The 12,702-nt window shown below is 37.7% G+C and overlaps 2 protein-coding genes across 2 annotated transcripts in view; one reads left to right on the plus strand and one right to left on the minus strand.

The window, feature by feature from the left end:
- LOC134612677 (telomerase protein component 1-like) overlaps positions 1–6,627 on the plus strand; it is a 44,704-nt gene extending 38,077 nt beyond the window's left edge. The window contains exons 11-15 of the mRNA XM_063457096.1: positions 1,924–2,124; positions 2,828–3,049; positions 5,767–5,862; positions 6,345–6,433; positions 6,507–6,627. Of these exons, the coding sequence (XP_063313166.1) occupies positions 1,924–2,124; positions 2,828–3,049; positions 5,767–5,862; positions 6,345–6,433; positions 6,507–6,627 (729 nt within the window). The remainder of the gene's footprint in view (positions 1–1,923; positions 2,125–2,827; positions 3,050–5,766; positions 5,863–6,344; positions 6,434–6,506) is intronic.
- A 4,253-nt stretch (positions 6,628–10,880) lies between these two features.
- P2RX2 (purinergic receptor P2X 2) overlaps positions 10,881–12,702 on the minus strand; it is a 34,422-nt gene continuing 32,600 nt past the window's right edge. The window contains exon 12 of the mRNA XM_063457098.1: positions 10,881–11,271. Coding sequence (XP_063313168.1) covers positions 11,068–11,271 — 204 coding nt within the window. The 3' untranslated portion in view covers positions 10,881–11,067. The remainder of the gene's footprint in view (positions 11,272–12,702) is intronic.

Genomic DNA, 12,702 nt, shown 5'->3' on the forward strand with positions numbered 1-12,702 from the left:
GTCATAACCTTTTAGTCTTTAAATCTGAATTCATTTCCTTAAAGCATAAATCTTATCTTTTATCCCTTGGGGTCCTGAAAGTTTGGCAATCCCTTTCGTATATGTCAGGAGTGTCATGCTTCTGGTTCTTAATGTGTTAATGATCAGAATCTTCTGACCAATTCCCCTGTTGTGAAGGGGAACATTATAAATTCCTTTCTGCAATAATGGTATTATTTTAGGCTCATATGCTCAGGTAACTTTGATGCTGTGAATTGCATGTATTTTAAGGTCTTTCCAGTCCCCAGTCCTTCCTACCAGGTTTTCTATTTTAGGTAAAAATTCACCTGCTACCTGAACAATAGTGGAAATCCCTAAACAGGTTCTGTAATTGCGACCAACCTGTGGATCATATGTTTGGATTGGGGTTGATATCTTGCAGATATAACAAGCTGCTTATTATCACCATAGGCTCTGCCATAAGTCCTTCTTCACTGTCTGAGGATAAGGTAAGAGGAAGTATGTGGTTGTTCTCCTAGGGATAATTGAATATCTTCTACTGCCCTGCTTATTGTGTGTCTGTTGCCACAATGTATAATGTGCCTCTGGTTACCACCTTCCCGTCAGTATCTTGCCTAATATGTGTGTGTATATTTTCTATTACCATGTATATCTTACTTATGTTGCACAACAGTCTCTAGTAAATGTGATTAAACTGTTTGGCATAACCTGTACTATTTTACAAATATAGGTACTGACATGGTTAGCCTCCTTATTGATTATTAGTTGCCACAAATTCTATGGTTCATACCGATGTTTCTTTATTTTCCTCAACTAATCTGTATATGGTTCTTCTTGCCTTTTGCCTAGTAATGTGATTAGTTCATCTCCTGTGGCTGATCATTGCTGTATCAATTCGTCCACTGTGTGAGGTTGTGAATCTGAATTTAGCAACATCGGGTAATTGTTGCAGTGTTTTAATGACCGACTCTTCTTTCTCTACTAGGCTCTGCCCCTTTCTGACAGGCAGGTATTGATTTGTTCCTGTTGCTTCAGGTAAGTAGTTCACAAGGCAAGAGGAAGCGGTGTGAATCGTCTTTATTGAATACATCCAGAAAGTAGTAAGATTCTCAGTGTTATTCTCCCCATGTTTAATAACATGGGGTCTCCGTTCTCATCCAACATTTATCTGCGTGTTACAGTATGATCACTGGAAGTTATGCCTTTGTTGAGGTTTTGATTTGATGATATCAATTCGGTTTTATATCAGTAACATTTTTCTTCTCTAGTTTATGCTTTTATGGCCTTAATTCCTATCTGACTCTATATCTATTCAGGATATTTCTGGTATTGAATGCCAGGAGGTTGCTGACCTTGCAGCCTCTAGGGGAAATTTGTCTTGTCTGAGCAGATTTTTATGACAATTTCCTATTTATTCTTGTTTGGCTTTGTAAAGTCTTCTACGATTTATACAGCTCAATAATGGTTTTATAGCTATTGGCTGTTTTTGAACTCTGTCCCTCCCTCTATGTATTGCTTGGGTATTCCCCAAGAGTAAATGCTGCCATGTAGAATTGGTCAGGAAAATGGAAAATTCCTTCATACTTACCGTAATTTTCTTTTCCTGATAATTATACATGGCAGCATTACGGTCCCACCCATATACTATAGGAGGTGAAGCTAGTTACAAAGACTGCCTGATGGGTAGGGGGAGGATCTATATATACCAGTTTCAGAGTTCTGTTTCCTGTCCTTTCTGCTGTGAGGGGAGGAGCTACCCAAGAGTAAATGCTGCCATGTATAATTATCAGGAAAAGAAAATTACGGTAAGTATGAAGGAATTTTCCATTATATATATTATATATATTTGTTTATTTTGAATATATTTCTTTTTGGTAGCTGCTGGTATAACAAGTGATTTTTCTTATGAATATCTTTTTACAGTTGTTGTGTCTGTTATATTGCTGCTCAGAAAGTGTGGTGGAGAAGGACCTGCAGGGTTCCTTGTCTTATTTAGAACGTGGTCCTGAGATACCCAGCATGCATTGGGCCACACTACGCAGAACAATAAAATGTCTAATTCGAGCAGGCCGAGATCACAGAGGGAGGGACACACTGAGTTTTTTCCATGGTAGCGTGGCAAAGGTAACCAGCAAGTGCCAGTAAGAGAGTCATATGTTAAAAAAACAATACATAGGGACTGATAAATGGCATGCCTACTGTTTAATATTGTGGGTTATATTGTATTGTGTATAACTGGAGCGAAAATGCTGACCTGTATTTACTGTTTTAACTTAAAACCTAGCATTTCCAGATTACATATCATTTGGCTATGGAAACATGTTCAATTTAGAGTGAATAGATTGTATTCTTCCTTGGGAGTTTCTATATTATCTGTATGTATGCTATGTCTGTAGTGATTGTTATGAAGTAACAAACTGTTCCTATTAGTTACATAGTTACATAGGCTGAAAAGAGACATGCGTCCTTCAAGTTCAGCCTTCCACACATCTGTTTTTTTGCTTTTGATCTAAAAAAAGCCAAAACAAAAAGTTAGAAGCACTTCCAATTTAGCAACAAACTTGAAAAAAAATCTCCAGAATGGCATTCAGATTTATCTTTGGATCAAGAAGCTATTACCCTACAGCTGAAAAATTATATAATTGAATATTTTATTTTTGCAAGTAGGCATGTAGTTGCTGTTTAAACATCTGTACAAACTCTGATAAAACCACTTCTTCAGGCTGAGAATTCCACATCCTTATTGTTCTTAAGGTAAAATTATAAAAATATGCAGTTTGTAAACTTATCTTGCATGAAGAATACATTTGATCTTTTATGTCTACAGGCAGTGGAGCAGAGTTTCTTGGCAGCAGACACATCCCGTCAGCCTTACCTCTGCAGCCTGTCTGATTATTATGAGAACATATGTTCTGATGATGCCACTGTGGTGTCCCATTTGCCCCGTCTACTGCAGGAGGCTAAACTGAACAATCGCTTGGTCCAGTTCTTGAGAAAGGATCAACGTGCCAAGTCTATCCAAGCTCACATACGTGCTCAGTATTTGAAGGTAACTGAACTGCATTAATTTACATGTCTAATTGCCTGAAGTTCACAAAGAATCACTATTATTATAATATCAACTAAAAAAACAAAAAAGCATTGGTTGCCTACATTCGCACACAGTTAATATTCATCAACAGCGTAGTTTTTATCCGAGGCCCTCTACAACATTCAATCTTTGTGACAAATTTGCAATTCACAACTTCTGGTTCCGCCATCAACCATGCTCCATCAACCATGCTCTAACCCAGTGTTTCCCAACCCAGTCCTCAAGGCACACCTACCAGTCCAGGATTTAAGGATTACCCAGTTTTGTCTAAGGTGTTTTTCTTTTTTTTTCTAAAAACACCTTAGACAAAACTGGGTAATCCTTAAATCCTGGACTGGTAGGTGTGCCTTGAGGACTGGGTTGGGAAACACTGCTCTAACCAAATAACCTCACTTGCTGGTCCTCAATTCTCGACCTGACCACTACTTAACATCACTTATTCTACATTGAGAGTCTATTTCTAGGTCTCTGTCAACATCTATATGAATACATAATCCAATTAGGGACTTGTTGGTGATCTATTCTGTTTAGGAGATTGAGGTGAAGAATTTGGTTGTACAAATCTGCCTAACTTACAAAATTTACCTAGTTACTCTGAATATTTAGTTTACCTAATTCCTGGTGGCTACTACTGTACTCCCTCCCTACTCTTTTGTATATTGCTAATCCTCTTCTGCCAAATCTCTGTCTATCAAGCTCAACTCACTGGTGCTATCACACCTATTATAGTTCTAGCACAACATTTTTTTGCAAACCGCTTACACTCCCTTTCACATACTGATTCTACTACATCTCACTCACTTTCCTAGGCCAGGGATGATCACAAAGGACATTTGTACTCTCAGACCAGACCACACATTCTCAATACACAACTGAACCAAAGAGCACCTCTCAGCCAACCTGCAATCAACCTCCTTTCAACTCATATCCTTTTCAAACACCCAACAAAAACTCACATCATCCCATATAGCTTGACATCACGCTTACATTCGATTTTGCCTTTCTCTTCCTTTCCCTTTCTTCCTTTTCTCTTTTTCTTATACCCTTTATTTCATTGTTAAGGATAAATTCATAGACAAAACGCTTTCCTCAAAGCAAGATATAAGGACCAACCAATAAACAACATCTCAAAGAACCGCCACCACCCTCTACTCTTGCCCTTTGTTTTCAAGACTCGGATTCAGACAAACATTTTTCTCAATTTCTTTCTGTTTCCACTCATTTCACAACAAGCCTCAGAAACATCTTGTGAGGTCTCCAACCTTCCTAAACCAATCTTTGAATCCAAATTCAAGGACATTAAAGAATCTATTGATAGTGCAGTCAATCTACTTCAAACTCATACCATCCAAACTACTCAGATGGAAACTCGACAGAGCACAACTGAAGAAGAATTACACCAACTGCAATCCACGATAAGACAGCAACAAACTGGCTGATCTTGAAAGCTGCAGTAGAAGAAACAATTTACAATCTGTTGGCTTTCCAGAATCCTTGAAAACAGGTGATTTTATTTCTACTGTTGAGACCTGGTTACTGGATAATCTCCAAATAGCCACCACATCCACTTTCTTTCTTACCATCGAGTGGGCACATAGACTTGGCCCAGAAAAATCTGATAAAACCTCCAAACAACAAGCCATTGTAGCAAAGTTTTTGAACTTCAACAACACTGTACACATTATTACAGCTTATAAGGAAACCTATCAAGATAACTAAATCCTGATTTTTAAAGATCACTCGGCACAGGTCACCTAAAGACGCCGAGCATTGAAACCAATTTGTTCAGAACTTCACAAATAAATGTATCCTGCTACATTACGCCTAAGCATCGCAAACCGTTCTCTCTCCACCACATCTGTGTAAGAAACAACAGCCTTCCTAAACAATGTTCTACTAATTGAGAATTATTTTGCCAATGCCCTCAGCCCATTCTTCACTTATTAGGGAAGAGTAGTAATTCCAACATGTCACTTCTTTTTGGTTCAGGTTTTTGTATATGCCTTCTAAATAGCCCATAAATTCCACCAGATGTGGCAATTTACATCTCCACCCAGGACCATTTCTTTTAGTCTAAAATCAGAGCAACACTGGAGTACGCAGCATTGTTCTCAGCAGAGCTGGTAGTGGGTTGTGACCCATTACAAAATATATCTTAAGACATCAGTTATCCATACGGTCTTTATGGTCATTGGAATGATGAGGGGCACTTTTATTATGTTTTTAGAGTTTAATGACTTTGTTACATAACCAAACAAGTTTTGGCTTATGGTTTGGTGCCCCAACTCTTGATCTTAGTGATGGCCCCACACCCCAAGACAATATTTTCACAGCAAGTAGTTCTCTTCCTCAAAAGAGAAGACAGGGCAAAGGGGCGTGGGGCAGTTTGGTTGGACAGTGTTTCACTGTTATTGTGTAATGGTTAGAACTATTTTCCTTTGTAATAGAGAATTCAATATTTGAAATGTTTGGGATGTAGAATGATGTATGACATGTATGCTTAACTTTTCATAGTGGTTATTTACTGCTTGTTATCAGTGTAATTGCATATATATATGACATACCTATTAAAAATTACATTTCAAAAAATAAATAAATTACCAGCCATTTTATTGGGTGTTGATAGTGGAGATGATGACACCATTGACTCTTTATGGTGTCTATGTTTTGGGCAGGGTCTACGTTGCTCTATGATGTGCAGGGAAGGGTTTCCCAGGAAGCCAGCAATGATCTGTGCATTTTGTTCTCTAAAGTCTGGTGCATTTGGACAGGTGAGTTAAATGTATGAAACTTGTGTTTTCCTGCATTGAAACTCTATTTTTACCTTTCTTTCAAAGAACCTGTCACCTAATGCATGGTTTCATCAGGATAGTCTGTTACTTTTCATCCTAAGTGTGCGGGGTGTCTTGATGATCAAATACCGATTTCCTTTGTAATGGTGATTATAATAAACAATTTCTGTGTACTGATCCATTTCTGCTTGGCTGGACCCCTTATAGCTTTCTTTACCTGTGCAGGCTAAAATAAATTATTGGTAGCAACAAAGATTCTGTATTCCTCATTTGTTACCTTTTATTTTTCCCTGTCCTCGTTCTTTCTTTCTTGGTCAATTCTTTTCAAATTTGTCTCAACTTTGTAACAGTTGCTTGCTGTGTGTTTTTCTGCCCTTATCTCACTTTTGTTGTTTACTTTATTACCTTTCCCATTTCTCTTCAAGCAAATCCTATTTGTAATATCTGTGTTTTCGTTATAGTTTTTTCCCAACAGCCAGAGCTGTGCTGTGTGTGGTTCACATGCTGCCTATATGGGTAAAGAGGCCTTTCAGTGTCCTCAACACTACAGGTAACAACAGGACTTTTCCTCAGCAAGACATTTCAAACCCTATACCTTTTTCTAACATATTCTCTCTTTCTAGCCATGGAAGAAATGATTGTCTGGTTTGTAAAAATATCATCCTGGGCCCACAGTCTCCATCGCCAGCCTTGCTGTGTAACACATGTGGCTTCTTACAAACTTGTATTGCTCTCAAGACATAACACTCTTACTAGAAATGTTACTCGCTCTTTTATTCTTTGAATATTTGATAGTGAATTGAACTCTTGACTTCATCAAAAAACACAATTTCAGACGCGTCAACTGATATTTAATGCATATAACTGTGACTCCTTTTTTAATATTGTATTTTTAATCTTTACTCTGTCTCATCTAATAAAGACGCATTCCATCATTAATTTATTTTAGTATACTTTTTTTTTTTTTATTCCCTTTCCACATCATCTTACATCTTCTATTGAATTAATTAATATTCGCTAATTCTGCTAAAGTCCCAACTTGGCTATTTTAGCCAAAATGTACAGTTCGATTTACATTTCACTAAAATTCGGTGCTTACACTCTGCTGTTTCTAGCACATACAGAGTTAACAAGCACAGACATTTGTGTGACATCTGTTTTGTCTTTCTTTGCAATGAATCTCCTTAAAATCTATCCCAGTAACAACTGTCATTGCGCACTTATAGACAAGTAAAACAAGGCAGCTTTTTATAGAATTAAACATGTCGTAGAAGAGAATTGTATTGTGTGGTAAGAAGTGTGACAGAGACAATGTTGTTCTCAATTCCATAATGTAGAATCTACAGATGGGATTATGTGTGATTAGAAGTTCATTACGGGCACTTTAATACCACAAGGAACTTGATAATTGATTTATGGACACTTCTCGGCACTTACTTGGGTCTCCTGATAATTTTCCATTCCATTGTAGCATACCTACAACCCAGGCTATTATTTCCCGAGTAAGCTGAGAAGAATGGAGTCGAGCAGTAAGTGGATAAGACTGTAATGGAGGTAGATGTGAGACCAGCCCAGCCAATCTTTACAGTAATTGCTTGTGAAATCCTGTTATCTAATAAGACAAATCGTTTCTCATCACTTCCCTGCTTATGGATCCCTAGAGATTCAGAGATGAACGGGTACAGAAAGACCGTAGAAAGGAGAGGCCAAGAGAAATCTATAACCACAATGACACTGGTAATCTGCAAAATGCAGGGAAACCTGGAAAAAAATACAGAAAAGCTATGGGTCCCTACAGAATACAAAATGCATAGAAATTTAAAAGGCATGGATGTTTTGTATCATAGAAAATCAGCCATGTTAAGGGACTCTGAAAAGACAGCAGGATACTTTTTCAAGGTAGGGGTTAACCTGTAGAACAACTATAATGAACATTTGACATGAGTGCCACCACTGGTTATCAGAGGCCTTTGAGGTGGCCTCCGTTTCTTTCTGCAGGATAGTCATCAGTACTGGCAGTGCTTGTTTTCATGAACCATGGCATCATCTAATTACCTGTCATGCCTAGTGCTGACATTATAGAGCATCAAGTATGTTAGGCTGGTAAGGAGGTCTCATATGAAGATGTAGTTACTGCGTATTGAAAGTAGAACTTGGAGACAGGGAGAGGAGGGTCCAAGAGGTGGGACACGGAAGGAGGAGTTATATTAGAAGGATTGGGGAAGTGGGATAAGCTCAACAAAAAAAAAGTGTTTGATATATGATCGGAGAGACAATATGGAAGGGACAAAAAGCATGTGTGGGGGTACAAGAAAGCAAAATGTTATGGAAGGAAATTTCAAATGGAGAGAATTGGGAATTTAGTAAATAAAGATAAAACATTTAGGCAATTTTAGATCTGTGACTTGATTTGTGCAAAATGTCTTCTGGCTAATCACATGACCCTTGTGATCATTTAGCTAGGAGGATATTGAAGTAGATTTATGAATGGATACTTTTAGATTTTACTCATAAAATTTTTTTTTTTATTATATTTTATTGGAATATTTGAAACATTCATTATGTCACATTGAAAATCTTAAAAAAGAAAAAGAGAGATGACCCCTCCTTAGAAATGATTATCTATTTTCAATACTTTACATGATAATTTACATTATTTCTCCAATGAAACGGTAACACAGTAACATTTTTCACTATGTCTCATTATACATTTTGCCTTCTCCTTTCTTAGATTTGATAGAAATGTGAAGAAACCATGGCTGAGATACTATATATATACATATATATATATATATATATATATATACTTTTACTTTTTACTTGCTCTGTTATCTTGGCGAGTTCAAACACATGCCATCACAACCAAATTAATAACCTTCCCACTGAATTGTAATTGTGTTTTATGCACATTTGCAGTAAATATAATAGAAAAGGTCATTTTAAATCAAACATACTACATTTCACACAAAGCTGTACTAAATGGATTAATCTTTCAAGACCACCATTTTATTATTTTATTCTATCTAATACATATAAAATAGTTTACATATTTAGAATTCAAAATTGATTTTGTTTGGAATCGCTTTTATCTTGAGATGAGATGGATAATTGCTAATTATTTTGAAGTAACAATTTGTATATATTCTATTAATTTGAACAACCCATTTATATTGACTATTTCTGTTCCTCTAAAGTGATGTTCATTAAACTTGCCCTTTAGTACCCAACAACAGGGTTTAAAGAAGCATGGATAAGACATTAAAAAAAATGACTGAACTATGTAGAAATTTGGATTTTCTGGCTACTAAGCTCATAAAGACAGATTTGAAGAACACCACTACAATATGTTTCTGGTTATTCCCGAGCACCTCCCTGGAGTGCATATGTTATTGATATCACTTTTAAACAAAGATAGAACATTCTTAACCCTTAATGATAACTTGGCAGATGAGTAAAATAGATTCCCAATCCCTTGTCATAAAAGGGTAGAAATCTCAGCAATTGGGGGGGTTCACGTTGCCTAGAGTAGACTGCGTTTGCAGATCATTTGTTTTGTTTTTACATGCTTACTTAGCCTTGGAATGGTAACTTTTTGTGTACGAGATTTTTTATTTTATTTTTTAGATGTTTATTTTGCGGTTTTAAAATGTTGCCTTTGTAATATAAATGTTAATGAACAGACATACTGTGAACTCTGTCATTAATCTAATACTATCCTTACCTTTTTGTGTCATTTTTACCCCACTCCCTCTAGCATGTAAGCTCATTGAGCAGGGCCCTCAACCCCTCTGTTCCTGTGTGTCCAACTTGTCTGGTTACAACTACATGTTTGTTCGTCCACCCACTGTAAAGCGCTACGGAATCTGTTGGCGCCATATTAATAATAACATAATAATAATAACATTAATTTCTATCCTCTATCTTATAAATAAAGACAATTTAATATGAGAATACAGATCGGGTGATACAAAATGAGAGGCTAATCTACTTCCAATGTTATATTAACTGCAGGAAACGGTATTATTGTTAATTAACCTTTCATATAGGTTTACAAGAATCAGACTAAATATTATAGCGTGCCATATTTACAGAGTCTGATAATTAGCCTGTCCCAGACTCCATCTGCAGGCATTAATAAGATCAATAAGGGTTACCAGAGCCACTATGTTTTTACATGTGCACAAAGCCCAGAATTGCCCTGCAGCTTTTGTTAAGAAGCTGCTTCTCAAACAGATGTAACATGTAAATAACCCATGCTGTACCTGTTTTCACAGCAGCACGCAGATTGTTAGACATTTTAACATTTACTATAGAATGCAATTTAACAAATATGATGGATTTTACTTCCTGCTTTGATATCACCTAAATATGAGTTGAGAAAACTGTAGCAGCCTGTTCACTCCTCAATGTTAATGCATACCTCCAGAGTGTCCAACTCTTTGAAGGTGAGTACTTTTTTGACTCTTTGTTTTGTTTGGTGGCTTACGAATATGATCTTAGAAAGATTAGTTGCATGTGTGTAAAAGAACTATGCAGAAATAAATCATGTGAGTATATGTGTGAACTGAGATTGTGTATACATTTGTCTCCATAAAATACTCAGTCTTTGTACTAAAATGGCCCAATTACATCACTAGCTACAAAAAGATGACAGTCACCTAAGAGTTCTCCCCACTCTGTAGTCAAAAGTGTCTCTATTGTTGGGATATAGGGCAGGACACATTAATTTGAATGTTCATGTGCCTTTGGCCTTATTCCTTTCTGCTTTGTGTATTAGAAGTATGAGAGTCACACTGTGTCTGTGACCTGTCACCAGTGTATGCTCTGGTCTTCAAGGAAGGGTAAAAGGGTAGTTGGAGAGCACAATATCAATAAACCCCATGAAATATTTGGTTTGCGATTTCTGCAATTACTAAAGCTACTTTACTATTTACACTTTATATCTTTGCTTTCTCTGCCACCGTACAGCATCTGTCCTGTGCACTTGCATCAGTGATATGGTTTCCATTGTCACTAGAACATCTTCCCCGTGTGTCATGCTCTTCACCCTCCCACCAATGCTATGCCCCTTACCCTGTTATTCCCTTGAGCATACAGTTGGCATTGAAACAACTGTCTAATAGCAATGTTATCAATTTATTTCATTTTTAATTTCGGGTTGATGAGGACAGAGCTTTCAAAGTATCAGCTTCCAGGAGGCTGCTCTGTCCCTTCCAATGTTGTCTGCGTATGTCCCTCTGGTGATACTCTGCTGTCATTTTCGGGGCTACTGTCTCTGTATGCAGATTCTTGAGGAGTGCAAAGAGATTGAGAAGTAGCGCAGGACTGCGGGGAGCTAGCTGAAGTTAGATTTGGTGGGCTTGGCTCCTGCCCCTTCCCCTTCCGTACCTGCAAGGGAAAGTGTATGGAAAACAGGAGTGAGTTATTCTTAATTACCTAGCTTCACTGTATTAAATAGTAATGCACACAGACATAAACATTTATACAAAGAGCATTCACACATCTTTGTTTCTGGTGTTATCCAAATGAAGGCCACAACCATAGAATTAAAATTTATGTTGTAAAATGGGTAAATATCACTCTTGATGCCAAAAAAAAACAGTCAGATTTTGTCTTGGCTCAAGAAACTGTAAAACAGCATGTATATAATAATATGGCATATATTGATCAGCCACAACATTAAAACTACTGACTGGGGAAGTGATTAACATTGATTATATCATTACAATGACACCTATCAAGGGGTGGGATATATTAGACAGCAAGTGAACAATTAGTTCTTGAATGTCATGTGTTGAAAGCAGGAAAAACAGGAAAGCGAAAAGATCTGATTATACAAGGGTCAAATCGTGAAGGCTAGATAATTGGGTCACAGCTTCTCTAAATGGGAAGTCTTGTATGTGTTCCCGGCATGCAGTGGTTAGTACCTACCAAAAGTGGCGCAAGGAAGGAGAACCGGTGAAATTATGTAAGGGTCACGGGTGCCCAAGGCTCATTGATGCATGTATGGAGTTAAGGCTAGCTCATCTACTCCGATCATACATAAGAGCTACTGCAGCTCAAATTGCTTAAAAACGTAATGCTAAACCATAAAAGAAACGTGTCATTACACACAGTGCATCACAGTGGAGCAGCATACCAGTCAGATTGTCCGTGATGATACCGGTTCACCGCTAAAAGCTCCTTCAAAAGGGATGTGAGCGGCAGAACTGGACCATGGGGCAATGGAAGAATGTTTCCTGGTCTGGTGAATTATGTGCCAGATGGCCAGTTGCGTGTGCCATTCACCTGGGAAAGAGATGGCAGCAGGATATACTATGGGAAGAAGGCAGGCCGGCGTGGCAGTGTTATTCTCTGGCAATGTTCTGTTCTGGTATTCATGTGGATGTTACTTTAACACTTGCCACCTACCTATAGATTGTTGCAGACAACGTACACCCCTTCATGGTGATGTATATGTGTGTATGGCAATGGTGTTTCCTGATGGCAGTGGCCTCAGCAGGATAATGCACACTGCTACTCTGCAAAATGTGTACAAATGGTTTAAAGAACATGTCAAAGAGTTCAAGGTGTTGCCTTGGCCTTCAAATTCTCCAGATCTCAATATGAGTGACCATCTGTAGGATCTGTGAAACAACAAATCCGATCCATGGTGGCCTCACCTCGCAACTTTCAGAACTTAAAGGATCTGCCGGTAATGTCTTGGTGCCAGATACCACAGGACACATTCAGAGATCTTGTGGAGTCCATGCCTTAACGCATCAGAGCTGTTTTACAGCACAAGGGGAGCCTACATGATTTTAGGTAGGTGATTCACAT

This window comes from Pelobates fuscus, chromosome 5, assembly GCF_036172605.1.
Source record: "Pelobates fuscus isolate aPelFus1 chromosome 5, aPelFus1.pri, whole genome shotgun sequence".
Classification (NCBI taxonomy): Eukaryota; Metazoa; Chordata; class Amphibia; order Anura; family Pelobatidae; genus Pelobates; species Pelobates fuscus.